We start from the raw sequence: 18794 nt of genomic DNA on the forward strand, positions 1-18794 counted from the left end.
CCTGCATGTTTTCCAGCATACCCTGCTCTGGCATGCTCTGATTGGCTGGACACACCTGAAGCTGGGAATCAGCCATGAGTAGGGCAAGACTATCTGGAAATCATGCAGACACACCGGCCCTCGAGGCCTGGAATTGCCCACCCCTGCTTTAAGCTGATGGAGCGGCGTGCCCGGATTGGACTTCTGTGCATTTTCAAACGCGTGCGTTATCTGCTGTTCGTCTGCACGCCGTCTGCACGCCGCCCTGATTGATGAGCTTTACTTTTCTTCTGCCTCTCCAGCGTTTGCTCAGAAATCTAAATGCCTTTCAAACCAAACCATCAAAAAGATTCACGTTTGAAATCCAGACCCGTTTGAGCGGAATCCTCCAAGAACCGGAGAACATTAGCAGCCTGAGGAGGAGAAACGCAGGATTTAAACGGTGAAGATGACCATAAAACACCTAAATAACACCTTTAGAAGGGAATAAAGGGTTTAGTAGTTCACCAAGAGAGAAATTTAAAGCTCGGATCATCTTCTGATCTATTTTCAAGTTGTTCCCAGTGGTCCTTTCATTAAAAATCAGTAATCCTGGGTCGTTTTCTAAGTTTCTGCAGAGCTGCAGGAGTTCATTAGAAACTCACCTCTGAGTTGTGGGCGGGACTGTTGGTGCGAATTGACCCCGCCCTCTGCTCTTTGTCATTGCTGAGAGCTCAGAGCATGTGGTCGCGGCCCCGCCCAGCGTATTTGTCACAGATCTTTTTCAGAAAGCTTTTTTTCGTCTGCTCCTGATTCACACTGATCTGAAAAAAGAAATACTCAGAAATGCCATTTTGAGCTTAATTTCCTTTATTCATTTCCTCCATCTTCAGAAAAAAGTAAAAAAAACTATTTTTTTTCATCAGGCAGAGTCTTTCATTATTGATTTAAAAATATTAGGATTTAAAAAACTTCTTTCAATATGATATTTTTAAAGAACTAAATCACAAAAGTTTCTAAATGGATCCACAGAATATTTTGACTATATTTTAAAAGTTAATTCAGTTAATTCTGGCAGGACGCTGGTGGCAAATCCCAGACCTGGAAGTGTTTTTTGGCAGAAACTCTAAAGCTTTAATAAAACTGTAGAAGTAGAAACCACAGAGTGATGAGCTAGAGATGACACTGAAGCTCTGAGGACGATTAGCAGAAATGAAAACTGCTGTGTCATGCTTCAGGACAGACAGCCCAAAAAGGCAGAGACTTGATCTGAAAAAAGCTCAGCAAGTAAGTGAGAAAGACCCCACCCCTCTGGCTCCTCCCCATTGCTCCAACTTTATATGTAGTGGTGTCTGAAAGAAGGAGGAGCCGTAGTGACTTAGGGCTGCGTAACCCTCCGCCGCGTTGTGGCGCAGAGGAAAACCACTTCCCTCCATGTGGGTGAGATGTGAAGCACAGACGTTTAGATGTAAGTACTGAGTCCCCGCTCTCACCCAAACAAATATTGCACACAGGCACATAGGGCCCCGGGATCTGGATGGGAGGGGTATGCTGGCGGGGCTCACTGGGGATGCCCCTCTCTGGGTTCTCGTTGGCACCCGCCCTCCTCCCCGCTTTTTACTTGCATATTAGACACTCTGATTCATCTAGGGCCTTGTGGAGAGGGTCTGGTGGAGGGGGGCACGGTGAAACATCCGTGCTCACCTTTCGCTGGCCCCCCCCCACAATTTTAACTTCCTCTGTAGACACACACACTGCATGCTAGCAGCACACACACAGCAAATACACACCACTCACAGAGGGACCCCGGAGTGGGGGGCTTTGCGGCTTGGCAGCGGTGGAGCCCCCCACACTGGTGACCTCCTTTTTTACCTGCAGCACACACACAGCACTCCCACACTTCCATACATGGGTGGGGTCGGGGGGGGGCGGCCGGTCTTCACCCGCCTGGTCCTCTCAGGGCGGCTTGGGCTTATGGGTATCCTGTCGGCTGCGGGAAGGGTCGGGCATACGGCGCTGGGGGTCGGCCGGCTGGGGGGGGGGTTACTGCGTGGCGGCGGGGGGAGGGAGGGTAACCAGATGATTGTATGTGTGCGTGAGTGCATGGGTAGGACGGACCTGGGGGCTGGCTAGCTGGGACCCTCTGGGGCTTTCCCTCCCCATCACAGAGAGGGGAGGGCACTGAGAGGGTTGGGGAGGGGGGCTCAGATATTATGGGGCGGGGGGGGGGGTTGTAGTGCGTAGGGTTTTAGGGTTATGGGGGGTGGCTGTGGGTGCGTGGCGATCCCTGGGTTGCTAAGGTCGCGTGCCTGGGCTGGCTTGCGGAGACGGGGCGCCGGTCGGGTGGTGGCCGGCTCATGGGTTCCAGGGGCCCTGGCTTCGTCCCTGGCCTTTGTCTCGGTGTGCGGCGCCCGGTGGCCCCCATGGCTGCCGCCTGGTACGGCTAAGCGCTCCTGTCTTGTGGCCTGGGGGCCGGACACTGGGTTCGCTTGTGCCTCTGGGCATTGGGGGGGCCCCTGTAGGGGGGCCCTCTCTGTGCCTGGCTGGTGGGGTGGGCGGTCCCCTCCTCCTCCCCTCCCGGGCTGCCTGGGTCCGGATGCTGGGGGGGCTTCTGGCCTGGGGGGCTCTCCTCCCCTCTCCTGGTCTGGCTGGTCTGGCTGGGTAGGATCTGGCTCCCTTTATGAACACACGGTTCACGTCGGCAGCATGCATGTATCTCCACCCCCACGTGCACACTGCCACACTCCCTGTCTGCTTCATCCCTCCTCCTGACCTACAGTGTCTTGATGGACAGATGTCTTCCGCTCATCTTAGTGTCAGATTTTCACCTTTGATGTAACATTCGTCTTTCCAGCAGATCTGGTATAATTGTTACAGCTTAAATTAATAACTTATTCAAATCAGTGCTTGTATCCCCCACCTTTTCACCTTTCTTCCTTTTACTCTCTTCCACACCCCCCTTCACATTCTTCCCCTCTCCCTCCCCACACACACTAAATGTAATAAATAAATAAAAAATAATACGACAAAAAGGGGTTTATACAAATCTACACTCTAGTTTCTTGAAGTTATATAACCTCTTTTTGTGATAGTAAAACCTGTCCAACACAAAAAGCCTTCAGCTCTGATCTGTTTGCTCAGCTGTTGGACAGAACAAGTAAAAAGAGAGAGAAGAAAGAAGAAGAAAGAAAAAAAAAAAGTACTGAGTTTTTGTTTGTGCATGACTTTTTAAAACGATTAAACCACTGATAGGTATGTTTTTAGCGCAGGCAGCTGCGCGTTAACGTAGCGGTCATTGTAAACATCATGAGTGGTAGTAACGTCCGGATTTGAGGAGACCATTTTTGCATATCTCTCCGCTGGGAGAGCCAAAGGCGTCTGGAGAAGACGTGGAGTAGGAATGGATTCAGACTCGACCAAAGTCTCCAGAGTTCTTAAGAGGTTCAGGTGAACGTTCAGCAAACGCTGGGCAGGATGAAGAGATCGGGTTGGAAAATCCAGAAAACAATCCACAAAGATAATCTGGATCCGTAAGCAATAGTCAGGAAAGTTGGCAGATCTAGGTCCGAATAGAAGAAAGGTCGGCAGCAACACAAATGAGAACTGGGCTGGACTGTGGCCACAACAACAAACTGCAGAGGTTCCGAACAGGTGAGGCTAATGGAGGTGATGAGGAGGGAAGAGAGGGAAGTCTTCTGTGTTTACCAGGACTATGTTAATAAGGATGTTTAAATCTGAAGAGAGCAGAGGGAGCCGGTTTAGCTCGTGCTGGTTTGCGGCGCCTTCCGTCCGTGAAACATCTGGGCTTCTCCCTATTCCCTCCTCTGCTTCTGTGCCGGTCCCAGGCCCGGATTAAATGAGAGGGTTGCATCAGGAAGGGCATCCGGCGTAAAACATTGCCAAGTTAACCATGCGACTCATCCTCGAAGGGGGGGTTGTTTCGCTGTGGCGACCCCTGATGGACAGAGCCGAAAGAGAAAGAAGAAATCTGAATAGAGCAGATATGGAAGACTGAAGGAACAGAAAACTGACATTTCTTACAAGACATTTATGTGTTTATTAGTAAATGTGTGCAGACACAGTTAATAATGTTGTACCTGAGAAAGTTTTACACAACTTGTTTACACCAGTGTCCTTCTTCATCGTATTTTGTGTTCTAAAATAAAATAAATACTTTGGATTTTCTCAACTTTCCGGTTTAAACCGGCATTTGCTCCCGATACCAATAATCGGTGCGTGCGTTTTGGCCCCGTCTCAGCCAGACTCTGCCTTCTGTGGCCCCAAGGTGAATTGGGTTTGAGACCCCTGGTCTGAAGGAAAGCTCCTCTTCCTCAGCAGCGTCACGAGGAACTTCAGTTTGATCCTCAGTCATGGGAGCTTCCGTGAGGACAAACCGTCTCCTAAAGTCATGACTTCCTCTGATGGATGGGTCTGTGTGGAGCCGTGGAAGTGGCTCCTGCCGGCGGGAGACGCTCGGCTCTATGATGTCAAAGATGGACGGCTCTGTTCATGGCCGACCAGCTTTCATCTTTTTAAAACCCAGAGACAGAAGCATGACCGTTAGTCATCTTTCAGAGGTCGTTTGAGTCCAGCTCTCACGGCAATGATGCAAAGTTTAGGACGTCAACCCAGCTTTGCACCACTTTTCCCATGCAGACAGGTCATGTGACCATGGACGCATTTCTGCTTAAAGGTTTGTCTGTCTGTCAAATGTGGGAAGACAGTGCTCAGGTGTGGAACACCAAGGAAAGAGGAGTTTCAGGTAAAAATGCTCCCTTATCTTCTGCGTGTTTCATAAAATCATGACAACGTTTGTGCATCAAATTACAGCAGCATCTACCAAACAACATCCGACTCCAGAGGAATCCGTCCTCCTGCAGGAACAGCAGGAACTCTGAACTCTTTCCACAGCTTTTTACTGGAAATGAAATCAGCTGTTCAGAAAACGTCATGTTTTCTCCAAAAACAGCAAAACCACAAGATCAAATCCAGAGAGTGTCCCAAACTCACTGTGAGCTCTGGAGACTCGCTGTGCTTCACGTCCCACCAGTGAGACTCTGAAAAGGTTTGATCCCCAAAAAGCCGCAGGTAGAAAACCACAGGCACAGGTGAGGAGACAGCAAAGAAGACCGGCCCAGCCGTCCACGCACACTATTATCGGGAACAGTGTTGTCCAAAATCCAGGAATCCATCCGTCTTCAGTTTTCCAAATCCCACTCAGACGCTGGAAGGTTTTCTTTTGTTCACCGTCCTGCACGCAGACTGCTGCTGACGTCACTTCATAACTTCTGTCCTGCAGTCCAGTTCTGATAATGTTCTGGTTTCCTCATCACGGTTTTACAGAATTAACCCCCGAGTCGCATGCACACGTGCTGCTGCTTTTTGGGTCATGGTCCGTGGAGGGTCATGGAGCGGAGCGGCTGCATCTTAAGGGGAGCGCAGGTGTGAGACGTCATGAAATGGAGCGTACCATTGTCATGCATGGTAAGTGTGTGGTCAGGTATTCATAAGGGTAATGGAAGCATCGTGCACTTCTGACTTAGGGGTGACGCTGTTGTACGGTGACCTAATGTCACACTCTAGTCGTCTTCTTACTGAACGCACGCACATGCAAGACGCACGGAACGTGCACGTGAGGCCTAAGTGCAGCGTGTCCCAAACTACACTCTGATTGGCTAACTTCCTCATTTTCTAACAGTCTGGCTGCAGCGAGGAGCGTGCACGTGAACAGCTCTAACATCATAGGGATGGGGGGGTTAAAATGACATCCACGTCTGATCTACTTCCCCTCACATGTTGTCCCAGTGTTCTTTACGACCCGTCGCCGCAGCATGACCACAGAAACACATGAACCTTCTCTCCACGGCCGTACTGAGCGTCTATGACCTGGATATTCCCTGCAGGTCACCTGTGTGACCCGTACAGCTTTGACCACCCCCCCCCCCCCTTCCCGCAGACAGCCCGTATCCACCTGTAAGGACAGCTGGGACTTCAGCCGGCACATCGGGTCTGATGAGCTCAGCCATGCTCCGCCTCTTTGGGTGGGTCATGGCGGGCGACCCAAATCTTTCCCATGACCCAAACCAAGCGGACTCTGGAACACAGGAAAGTCCTGATCCGACTCGATGACACAAACCCGGTAAAAACCTGCAGACGTCACAGAGCTTTGGCGCACCTTCTGCAGGTGAGACCTTTGGACTGATGGAGTGGGAGGGGCCTGTCCTTCAGAGGTCGCTTCTGATCAAACCCTCAAGCTGCCAAATTCTATCTTTTCTGAAGCATCGTGGAGTTTAGCTTAACCTCGTGTTTTATCTGTCACTTTCAGCGTTTTCAAACCCCCCCCCCTTCTCACATCAGAACCCCTGCATCCACTTTCTAAAGGCTTCAGCAGCTTTTGTGGGACATCCGCTCCGTCACACGGTTTGAAGGCTGGCGTGTTTTCTGCTGGTGAGCAGGCGCAGCATCATGGCAGGAAGACTCCATCATGAAGGGTCCAGCTGCCCACAGAGGTGTTGCTGGACAAACTGGATGTGACGCGACTCAGAGGTCAGGAAGCCGCCCCGTGTTTATCTCATCTGACTCTAATGACGCTGAGGATTAATGACATGTCACATATTTCTACTTTCCTTCCGCAGCTTTCAGTAAAGATCACAATCTGTATATTTTAGTTAACGTTTGCGTACAAATGACAGAACACAGAAATTTCCCTGCTTAATTGATGCTCATTCACAAAGTAAAACAAGCAGAGTGTTTTAATTTTATAAATTGTGTATAAAAACCTGTCAACAAATAATTAAAACAGATTGAAGATGAATTTCAGCGCGACAGGAGAGCGGTGAGCCGCCATTAATCGCGGCGTCCCTCCATCTGTCATCCTTTCATCCGTCCGTCCCGCCTGTGTTTCTAAAAGCTTCTCGGGTTTCGGCCCATCATGTGTTTTTGCAGGTGCTGAGTATTACTATGTGTAAGGAGAGGGTCGCGACCTCATCCATCACAGCTTTGCAGCCCCAGTGGGTTCAGATTCTGGTCCATGTGTGGCTGCTGGGGTGCACTGATTGTGTTTACACGCAGCATTTATGTACTTGACTGAAACGACAAGAGCCCGGAGGCTGCAGGCCGCTCGGCCGTCACGGCCAAAGGAGCGAGGTGGCGAGGTTTCAGGAACACCGAGTCCGGAACAGAATCCGTGTTTCACATGACCTGAAATGAAAAAACAAACCATAACTAAGAATATTTTTCTAGCTTTAATCAACTTTTTTTACACTGAGTCTGAAGGTTTGACGTTTGAAGACCTTTTCTCACAAAAGTTCTCCTGAATTTACAGGAGATTTCTCACTTATTTGACAGAAATATTAGAAGTTGACTCATGTTTTTCAGTAAAAGTATAAAATTACAAATGTTATTTCCAAGGAACGACTTCTTGTTTTCCAGTGAGCTGTGACATCATGTGTTGAGGTTTTGCAGTGAATCTGTTTTTTAAACTTTCTAAACCATATGATCCATAAAATCTAAAAGAGTTTTTAAAGTCCATTTTTATTCAAATCGACTTTTGAGAGTAAGAATATGAAGCTTGAAATGATCAGAAACTACGGTATGTTCTGTTAGAGTAAATAAAGAGTTAGATCAGGTCAGATGTTGCATGAATCTCCGCTGGTCCAGTTTTCTCTGTTGATAACGACATGAACGTTGCCTTTACTGGTTCTGGAAATGTCTGAGCAGACGGTGAAGCTGGACGGTCTTTTTAGGAGAAACCACAGAGATGAGCCCAGTTCTCCCACTTTTCAAATGGGGGCAAGAGTTGGAGGGACGTTGGTGTTAAACCAGTTGCAGTTCTTTTTTGTTTTCATCTTTTGTGTTTTCTGTGCGTCTTCTTTGTATGTTTGAGCCTGTAGAGTTTCTCCTCTGACCTTATGTTCTTCTTTGGTGACTCTGAGGTCATTTAGCGCTGAATGATGTGGTTCCTGTGCTGTCCGCTCAGGTAAAACCTCTCCTTTGGCGTCCTATAACCTTGTGCTATCCTAGATGACCCCCCCCCCCCCCCCTTACATTGACATGTTCTCCCTACCATGACAAAGGTGGATAAAGGTGGAAAGATTTCATGTAATCCATGGACACCAGTGAAGATCACATATCCTAATTTTCGTCATATTTGTTCTCCATCGTGAAAAAAAAAAGCCACAAGAACATGTTAAAAACACCAAAAGCATGATTGTCATGGGAGTGGGCCTTTAAGTCTGGATTAACGGGTCTCCTGATGTAAGTGTGTCGAAGTAAAACACTGGACCATCGTAGACAGAACCTTTGATTCAGTTTGATTTAAATTTTGATTTCATTAACGTCCTCTTTAGAGCGGCACGTTTGAGCGGTTCATTCAACTTAACAGCAGAAACTGCTTGAACTGCTGGATTTTAAGTTTCAGGTCAGACTTGTCTTGAAAATGCAGAGATTTGTTTTTCACTGCATAAGTTAAAATAGCTGTTCTTGTCGACAGACGTGTTGGATTCTTGTGGTTTGATCATGTGTAGAAAATCTGGTTCATTTGCTCTGTCTGCCATCGAACAGAAATGTATTATGATGTATTCTGATCACAGAAAGCAGCATCTCTGCAAGCAGCTTCACACGGTTCAGGAAGTTTGTCACCATTATTAAAAAGAAGAGATGAAAACCGTCAACAAAGCAAATATAATGTCATAAACAGTAAACACAGAACATACAAGAAGACCACAAGATGGAAAACTGCATTCAGACGACTGAAGTCCCGCCGTCATGTGATGCGGTTTCACCTGAGACACGCGTGAAGTGAACAAACTGACGGACAAACCAAACAGTGAGTTTAGAAAAAGGACACAAAGGCTGGTAGAAATGAAATCCTAAAATAAAAAGCTCTTCCTCCTCGGCAGTCCGTTCCCACAGAGGAAGGTGAAAGGCCTCCACAACTCACATGCCCTCCAGTTTTCCTGATATCTGCTCCAAGACGAGGGAGCAAATACCACAAGGATCCAAGAAGACACATCTCAGGACACAATGTTCTGTCCTAGTGTCCAATAGCGAAAGCAGGAAGAGGACTGGACTGTGGAGATGTTACAGGATTTAGCCCCCAAAACGCCCTTCTGTCTTAAACCTGCACGAGACCATAGAGACCTTTCCAGGCGGGTCCGGTCAGAACTTATTGCCCCGGTGACCAAACAGAGTGGACTGACAGACAGAAAGAAAATAAAGACAAAACTGCTTTTTCAGTTAAAAACAAGACTGTTCTGTTTCTGTGGAGGAATTGAAATGAAACCAGACGTAGAGACCGTTAATGCTGATTATAACGATGCTCCTCAGTCCAGAAAGTTGGTTTCTCAAAGGAACAGGTCTCCTTTGTGCCACCAAATTAAAAGCATTTGACAGAGCAGCTCTCAATGATAACAGTGTTAGTATGAAACAACATTTTAGAAACAGCAACCACAGATAAATTCTCTGCTGAAAGAACTCCACGTCTGGACGCTCCACGTCTGGACGCTCCACGTCTGGACGCTCCACGTCTGGACGCTCCACGTCTGGACGCTCCACGTCTGGACGCTCCACGTCTGGACGCTCCACGTCTAAACGCTCCACGTCTGGCCGCACCACGTCTGGACGCTTCACGTCTGGCCGCTCCACGTCTGGCCGCTCCACGTCTGGCCGCTCCACGTCTGGCCGCTCCACGTCTGGCCTATCCACGTCTGGCCTATCCACGTCTGTACGCTCCACGTCTGGACGCTCCACGTCTGGACGCTCCACGTCTGGACGCTCCACATCTGGACGCTCCACGTCTGGCCTATCCACGTCTGGACGCTCCACGTCTGGACGCTCCACGTCTGGCCGCACCACGTCTGGACGCTCCACGTCTGGCCTATCCACGTCTGGACGCTCCACGTCTGGACGCTCCACGTCTGGACGCTCCACGTCTGGACGCTCCACGTCTGGACGCTCCACGTCTGGCCTATCCACGTCTGGACGCTCCACGTCTGGACGCTCCACGTCTGGCCGCACCACGTCTGGACGCTCCACGTCTGGCCGCTCCACGTCTGGACGCTCCACGTCTGGACGCTCCACGTCTGGCCGCTCCACGTCTGGCCGCTCCACGTCTGGCCTATCCACGTCTGGCCTATCCACGTCTGGACGCTCCACGTCTGGCCTATCCACGTCTGGCCGCTCCACGTCTGGACGCTCCACGTCTGGACGCTCCACGTCTGGCCTATCCACGTCTGGACGCTCCACGTCTGGACGCTCCACGTCTGGACGCTCCACGTCTGGACGCTCCACGTCTGGATGCTTCACGTCTGGACGCTCCACGTCTGCAATTACCTATACGAAGCCCATCGAGACGACTTATGTTGTTATTTTGAACTATACAAATAAGATTGAATTGAATTGCAACAGTTTTGGTGTTTGGTCTCAGAAGAGGAACCGACCTCTATCATATTCCTGCTGCTCCTGATTATGATTTCAACCATAAATGGAAACAGACCCCCCCCCCCCCCCCCCACTGTCATTTACACAAAATAGTGAAGTCTGAACCTCAAATTCAAACCACAGAATCCTGCAGAGTTCACAGGAGCTGTAAAACAAAAAAGACACCAAAAGGACAGAGAATTACAAAAACAATGTTTGGAAGTCATCATGTCTGTCTCCCCCCTTACACAGGGATGTCTGGAGCATCACGCTGCGGGGCGTCATGTGACCAGAGCGGCCTGATTCACGCAGAGGCAGACGTCCAGAACATTCAGGAACGTTTCTTCATTTGACTGAAACCTCATGGCCCACACAGCTCACTCTGAACCCCTTCAGCCTCTCTCCACATTAAGCTTCTCTGCTAAAACAATTAACCAGCCCCGCCCACTTTAACTACCCCCCCCCCCCAAAAAAAAAAAAAAAAAGCAGACAACAAAAGTTTCAGGTTTTCCTGAGGAACTGCTGTGTCAGTGTCCCACATCTCTGAAAAGGACAAAACCTTGTTTGGGTCAACAGACGGTTTTTGATAATCATGATTCCTTTTAGGTTGATGTTGATTCTTCGTTAAAACGTTGTAAAATGTTACGTTTGCAGAACCAAATAAACCTCAACTTCAACAGGAAGAGCCCCTCAGGTCCAAACATGCAGTCTTCATTCCTCTGAGTTTGTTTGATGCTTGATCCCATGATGCTGTTTTCTGGTCGTCAGCTCAGATCCAACGTTTGGTTCTGAAGTCAGAAAAGTGACGTCTTTCTGAAAGCTGTCCATCATCTTCCCTTTAGTCCGACTATTCCACAGTGGGCCAGCGCCCTCCCCGTTCCCATGAGAACAATCTGTGGTGGGGGCAGAAGCCAGTCCCTGTGTGACCTCTCTGCTCCCCCCACAGGACCAATTGGCTAACATCAAGTGAGCGGCGCAGCCTGCCAGAAAGGAGAAGGAGGAGGAGGAGGAGCATCACTGCTCCTCCTCCTCCTCAGAAGGAGCATCGCGGTCATGTCTCTGCCCCCCCCCCCCCTCCCCCAGGCCACACATGGGTTTCAAACACTAAATGGACTCTAAGCTGCAGGTTCGGTTCTGAGGAGGATCCACCGGAGGAGCAGACGTTCAGCTTCTCTTCTGACTTCCTCCACTTTCCCTCCTCCTCCTCTCCTTCTTGCAGGAGTTACTCCTCTCCCTTTTCTGCCTCTTTCTCATGACTTCATCCCTCCTCTCTTTGTGTCTCAGCCTGCAAACAGAGGGGGCACTCTAATGGACCTCCCTCAGGTTTCCCGTCCCTCCACTCCTCCCTCTTCTTCACTGTCTTTTTCTCTCCTCCCCTTACCCCCCTCCTCCTGTCCCCTGCTCCTTCCTCCTCCTTTCCCCCCCAGATAAGAAGGGGGCAGAAGTGATTTTCTTCAGTCACTTCTGGAGTCACCAGAGGAGGCTGGAGGGAAAATCCTTCTTCACGTTTTCTTTTCATTTGGACTTTCAGAGAAAAAAGGATTGAATCCATTTCGTCCTCTTTACCCACAATCCTCTGCTGTTTCATCAGCTCTTCGTATCCTGCTTTGTTTCTTCAAACTGTGAGAAGAAGGACCAACATTTGACTGAACAGAGACATGAGCATCTTCATCTCCAGTGAGGGGGGGGCCGGAGTCCCTCAGGTGTCTTTGGTTTAATTGAACCGCCGTCATCAGGAAAGGTGAAGACATTGCAGCGTCAGTCCTCATGGTGGCTCCAAAGACTCTGGAGTCCTGCTGCTCCTAAGGCAGGGGAGGTCAGAGCTAACACCTACCTGAGATCCAGCGCCGACAGCAGGTTGGTCCTGCAGAGGAGAGTGCGCCATGAAGGGCCTCGGCCCGGCTCTGCTCCTCCTGCTGTGGAGCCTGGCGCTCCTCGCTCCTGCAGCCGCCGCAGAACGAGGAGGAGCTGGAAGGAGCCAGCGGAGAGGAGGTGGAGGAAGCTCAGAGAAGAGGAGGAGGTTCCATCGCATCCAACATGGCCACTGCAGCTACACCTTCCTTCTCCCAGAGCTGGACGGGTGTCAGGGCGGCGGCTCACCTGTGCAGGCGGAGCAGCACGGGAGCTCTGGCGGCGAGACCATTGTGGCACAGAGAGACTCGCCACCTGTGGACGGAGAGTGGTCCGCGCAGAAGCTGCAGCACCTGGAGAGCATCATGGAGAACAACACGCTGTGGCTGCAGAAGGTAAGAGGCTCCGCCTCCTGTCCTGACAGGAACGCAGAAAATTCCTGTTCAGACTCCCTGAGCAGGATGCTGGTGTTTCCATGAGCTGCTGACAGAAACTCAGTCCGTTTTCTAAACATCCAGAACCAAAAAGCTGTGAACGTGTGTGGAGCTCAGCAGCTGTTCTGGTTCTGATGCAGCGGTTTCTTCTTGGCTTTGGGGACAAAGTTTGGTCTGACCTCCAAAAGAGCGGCAGCTGCTTTCAATCAGGGAGAAGCAGTGAGTTCCTGCTGCTCTCCCAACAAACTATTGTTCTTTCTGAGCTAATCGGCACTTTCAGTGGAGTGTTGAATGTGCTGCACAAACATACTTTCTCCATGATCACACATCTTCTCTGCAAACAGTTTCTGCAGCAGAAATCCTTACTATGGATTAGGTGTCAGTCTTTAGCCGTGACATGCTTCGGCCTCAGGGCTCTGCGGCTCTCTGCTTCTGTTCTTCTGCTCCTCCGAGCATCGATTCCCAGGTTCACGGCAGAGTGACCCCATCGACCAAAGCCTCTTCCTTTGGTCTGCACACAGACGACAGGGAAGAAGCTGCAGAATATCTCACCGCTCTGTTCTTTAAAGGCTTTTCAGACTCCCACTAGCTTTATACATGAACTGATTTTGCCTCAAAGATTCTGAATGCTGCAGAAATGAGAACAATACCACCCTAAGGTCCATCTGTGTTTCACCTGAAAACGACAGAAAAATTATTTATTCATGACAGAATGTTGTTTATAATTTGTTAATTTTAGCATCTCAGCGTAAAACAAAGTCCTCATTTTACATCAATTGAACTTCAGGATCTGTAGATGTTCAAAGGTTCATTCATAAAATGACATCCTTGTTCAGAAACGGCGCGTGAACCCGGAGACCTCGCCGCTCTGCTGTTGAAGTTCCCTCATGACATAAACGCTTCAGAGTTACAGGTGGAGCCAATCAGCTTCCACTGACCCTCACAGGTGGTTTGGCCGAGACGTTTACGCCGGAGGCCCCTCCTGACACAACCCTGGATTTTATCCGGGCTGGGGACCGGCACAGGGAGACCCGGCCTTGGACCCCCTTGTCTCTACCATAGGCAGTAACAGGAGGGTCTGGACCCACATTGGATGAAGCTCATCGCTTACCCTGGGAATCGAACCCTCGATTTCCCATCAAACAGACTCTCATATATTTCATAGAGTTCCGGCTGTGCTTTTGCAGATGACATTGTCTTGTTGAGATAGTGAGGTTTTTAGATTCTCTTGCTTTTGCCTCTGTGGTTTCTCCTGGTCTTGAACAATGAAGTGTAAATATCTGTGCGGGACGCTTCCATCTCCTGCATTTCCTGCTGGAATCCGAGGAAATCTTTGTTTAAAAGCGAAACACAACAAACCAGCTGGGCTGCATCATCTCTCTGATCAACCCAAATGTGCAGCCAAACGGTCCAGGCTGAGCCGCGCTCGCCGCCCGTTGGTCAGGCCGTCTCCTCTCACAGGACACGCCCACTCTCCCAGAACAAACAGCTACTTCTCCTTCACGCTTTGACCCAAAAACAAAAGAGAGAGTCATTTTCTTGAACCAAACACATGCTGTTTACACAATCTGGGAAGATGCAGAAAATCTTTACGTTCATCTGATTTGGAAAAACAGTTGTAATGGGATTCAAATGAAAGCAAAACACAGCGAGTAATGGAGCAATCTTTATCCAGAAACAGCAATAAAGGCAATAATGCATGTTTTCTTTTCTGGCAAATTGACCATGCGGCTCATTTTTCTTCAAGCACGTCCTGACTGGATCTTGAAGCAATCAGAGCATTTTAGTGCCGTTCAGTCTGCCTCTCAGCTGAGCTCTGACATCTCTGAGCGTTTTCCTGGCAGGTGGCGCCGACATCATACAAACTGAACCTTCTCCTCAGAGGTTCTTCTTGTCCGTTCTGCTTCCACGAAGCGGGTTTCTTTCCTGACGACTGTTGGGAACATCAGAGGAGCCGAAAGCTTCAGACCCGGAGGAGAAAACTGATGAAGAACACGACTCCATTCCTGCTAATCTTCTCAGTTTCTGCATCGATTCCCTTCAATCATCAGAATCCAATGAAATGTGTCTGAATGTTTAGAAAGGTCCATTTTCAGAACCGCTAACCCTTAAATCAGAACTACGAAGTCGTCTGAAGTCACTAAAAGACCTTTCTTTGCTGTCCTGATCCTGGTTTGTTGGCTGATCCAGAAGATCTGATCCTCCAGGGATCTGGTTCAGGTCTACCAGCAGATGGAGAATTCAGGCTCCTCTGCCGTGAACTCTGACTGCTTCAGAGTTCAGTACCTGAAGGTCCAATGATCCAGTGATCCAGCCATGATTGGACCTTAGTGGGGGTCTCTGAGGGGGTCTCAGTGTGGTGCAGAGGTGGGGACTCTCATTGTAGGTGTAGGTGGGGATTGACACCTTGATCTGCTGGTTGAAGATGAGAGAAGAGGATTGAAAAGGAGGTGTTCATGTGGATCCGTTCTCAGTGGGTCCTAGTTGGAATGTTCTGGTGGGGGGTGGGGGGTTAACATGGTCAGTGAGGGTTTCCTGAACTCCTCCCCCTCAGGTTCCTGGATTCCTGTAGAACCTGATGTTTCTGTTCTCTGCATCGCTGTGGAGACTGAATCATCCTCCGGGGTCTGATTTGATTGATCCTCAGATGTTTGCAGCGTTTCCTCCAGAGTGTGAGAGCGTGTCGGTTTCATGGCGTCCGACCACGGCGTCCGACCACGGCGTCCGACCACGGCGTCTGACCACGGCGTCCGACCACGGCATCCTCACAGAAGCAGCATAGAGCTGCAGCTCCTGCAGAAACGGTCCTTAGATCACTGACATGTTTCAGTCTGCAAGAAATCTACACCTGGAAAAACCAGACAGTGACGGAACAAAACGTCTCTTTGAACACGAGGAGGACTCATGCAGATAATAAAGAGAAGGATTAGTGAAGGACAGGAGGTCAGAGTTCATGATTTCACCAATGGGAAACTCTGATGATGGTTGGGATAGGCTCCAACAACCCTCCATTCAGGTGAAGCAGGTGAAGCTGATGGGTGGGTCTGGATTACTCCCAAAGCTTGGATTCACGAGACAAAAGGGGAGGAGCTTAGATGAAGGTGCGGTCAGCTTCCACCGGAATCAGATTAACACAGAGTTTCATAAAGAAGCATCACAGCAACAGATAAACATGGAGGTGGTAGTGTGATGATGGGGCTGTTTTGCAGCATATGATTGATGAATTTGTAAAGGAACCATCTGTTGGTGACCTCAGCAGAGTGACAGAGCAGAAAAATGATCTGAAACCAGCAGCTCGGCCACCCCGGGACCACCAAAACAAACAAAACTCCAGTTCATGCCGGGAAATCCTCCAAAGTGGCTGGAATGAAACGATCCTGGCAGCGAACTCCGCCACAGACTCACTGCTGGTCATCACAAACACTTGCAGGTTTTACAGCCAACAGAAGGCCAGCAGCGCTTTCACACGCAGCGGCGGGCTGAACCCAAACGATGGAGAACCGGGGCTGAAGCCCAAAGTTCTGTGAAATATTCCTGAGCCCAGGATTCAGGTTTCATGTTGTTTTATGATGATTTGAACGCTGTCCTCCATTTCTCGCCTGGCTGAGCTGAAGCGTCTCTTCTTTCTTCCTGCTGACACAGCAGATGCTGCACGCGAGCGATGAAATCAGCCCCTCTTTCTGCACAAACAGTTATTACAATCAAGCATGTAAGAGGAAAATGATCCCCCACAGCAAGTTCAGGCCGGGGGTGTGGGTCATGTGTTTATAAAATCAGGCCAAACATTCACAAACTTCTGATGAGGGTCATCATTTCATTATTATTTAAGTAGAATACACATATTCATATCCTAATCATATTTCCAATATTTCCCAAACACTGCTTGATAATTCATAAACTCTGACAAAGTCAGTAAAACTCAGCTGTAAGCAGAAGACATGGAAACAAACCGCAGGCGGCCCGGCCATCGCTCGCCAGCTTCAGCTTCCAATATTGGTGAAATTTAGCGGTAAACAATTAGTTTAAGATGACAATAAATTGAAAACAGAAGGAGTGAAGCCGCTCTTTCATGCTGGTTCTCACGGATATGGCTTCCTCCTCCTCATCCTCATCACAGCAGAACCTCAGCTGTTGGAGTCTCTGTGGATGGAGGGCTTCGTGGAAAAACCCTCACCAGCATGACACATGTTGATTCTGCACAAAAACAATGTTTGAAAATGAAGCCAGCTTTAAATAAACGCGGCTCCCGCAAAGGGGCGGGGCCGTGACCCATTCCTAGTAGAGGTAAGGATGTGGAGGCGCTGAAGAACACGCTGATGATTGACGGGACCAAACCAATTCAAGCCGCGGCGGGAACCTTCCAACGGCAGAGGTGAGGGTTCAGTTTCAGGATTCACACCCACAACTCCCCTCACCCCTCCCCGGGGAGACGCACGTTCAGATGCTCTAGGCACAGATGCTCCAGGAGCGTCCTGACATCGTCCTCAGGAAAAAGAAACAGCTGACAGGAAATGAAAGGGAGTCCGCCAACACTCCTGCATTTACCACGACCGAACCAGAATCAGATGGCGAGGATTGGGAGCTCCTCAGAAAGTGACAGGCAGACCCGTCTAACAGTCTGACAGCGAGGTTTCGCCCCCACCTCAGAGGATCTGAGGAGCGCTCCGACGTCTCCCCAAAGACGGCTGCAGAGAAAATCCTCCTGCTCTACAGAAGAGGTCCGGTTTCAGGCCGGATCTGGTGGTGAAGGAAGCCAAAAGACAAGATTGGTGTCAGAAACCTGAACATTTAATCCACCTGACCATAAAGGAGTGAAAGGCAGACACTTAAATCCACCAATCAGGACAGGTGTGGCTGATAAACGACCTGAACCAGGTGTGACTGACGTGAGGAGAACAGAACATGACAGAAACCAAAGAAACATCCCAAAAATCCTCCGTACACCATCGTCACCGTCTTCATTTCTGACCACTTCAACCCAAGAAAAAACCCAAAAAGGACCTAAACTGAGCAGGAACTCAAAGAAAAGTGAATCTCTGTTAAACATTTAAAGATAGACTATTAACACAAACAGGAATTTATCAAATTCAGCAAAACAAATGTTGCCAAAGTTTTGTTTTTGCTTTAGGACAGACTTGGCTCCAGACAGCGGTGAGAGAGAGCAGACAATGACCCCCCCATAATGACCCCCCCCTGCAGCCCCTCCTGGTGCAGCAGGTGATGATGACCCATGAAAAGTGAGCCCGTCGGCGCCGCGTCCTCATCCGTCCTCCTGCAGTCGTCTAAAGGGGACAGACGCGAGCCGAAGGTCAGGACCTTCAGAGGACTGCTGCAGGTTTGATGAGCGGCACCTGACAGAGCCTCAGAGGGGGGGTGACAGAGCCTCAGAGGGGGGGTGACATCACATCCTAATGATGAGTTAAAAAGGAACCGCTCACAAAATGCTGCGGTTAAAGAAAGCTGATGGAAATCCCCAGATAGTGGAATCAGAACTGAAGTGCTGCTGCTTCTCACCTGCAGACAGAGCTGTGGCAGTGTGAGGGGCTCAGTGGGGGGAGACTGAGTGAGGGAGGGGGTTACTGTGCGTTTCAGCTAAAACTGAAATGAGTTTAGCTTAAACAGAAAGCTGGATGGGTGTGTGTGTGAGTGGGGGGGGGGGTCCTCACAGAAAGCAGCACGCTGCCTGTTTTCTTAAACTCCTTGGATAGAAGGTGGAGCACCGTCTAACCAGAATAGACCGCTGGCCAGAAAGTTCAGAATCTTTCAGTTGTGAAAGTGCGTCTTGCAGCCGTAGATGTGCAGAGATTGAACTTGTTGCTGCTGTGCTGGTTGTGTAACCTCTGGAAGAGCTGTGAGTCCATGTGTGCAGCACTAAAACATCAACGCTTCATTCCGACGGTCCTGATGAGAAGGGACCGTTTGGTGGGATTCTCTGATGTTCTGCTTTTCTGTGGGAGGAGTCCCCTTCAGGATTATAATCTGAGGAAATAAAACAATGTCTTTATCGAAACATTTCAATTCAGCGGCCCTCAGGAAACGCGGCGTTGGTTCAGATACATTCCTGTGCAAATGAAGCCTGAGATTCCTGCAGAAAACTGGAGGATTTGTGGATTTTAGCAGCTGAAGTAGATA

The 18794-nt window shown here is 49.5% G+C and overlaps 1 protein-coding gene across 3 annotated transcripts in view; it reads left to right on the top strand.

The window, feature by feature from the left end:
• Positions 1-11541: 11541 nt before the first annotated feature.
• Positions 11542-18794, top strand: part of angpt4 (angiopoietin 4) — a 66819-nt gene continuing 59566 nt past the window's right edge. Inside the window, exon 1 of one of the 3 annotated variants that reach the window (XM_023955353.2) lies at positions 11542-12623. In XM_023955353.2, coding sequence (XP_023811121.1) covers positions 12261-12623 — 363 coding nt within the window. In that variant the 5' untranslated portion in view covers positions 11542-12260. The remainder of the gene's footprint in view (positions 12624-18794) is intronic. The other 2 variants (XM_078948153.1, XM_023955354.2) reach the window with 2 other exon arrangements.

Source organism: Oryzias latipes, chromosome 5, assembly GCF_053564925.1.
Source record: "Oryzias latipes strain Hd-rR chromosome 5, Olatipes_Hd-rR_3.1".
Taxonomy (NCBI): Eukaryota; Metazoa; Chordata; class Actinopteri; order Beloniformes; family Adrianichthyidae; genus Oryzias; species Oryzias latipes.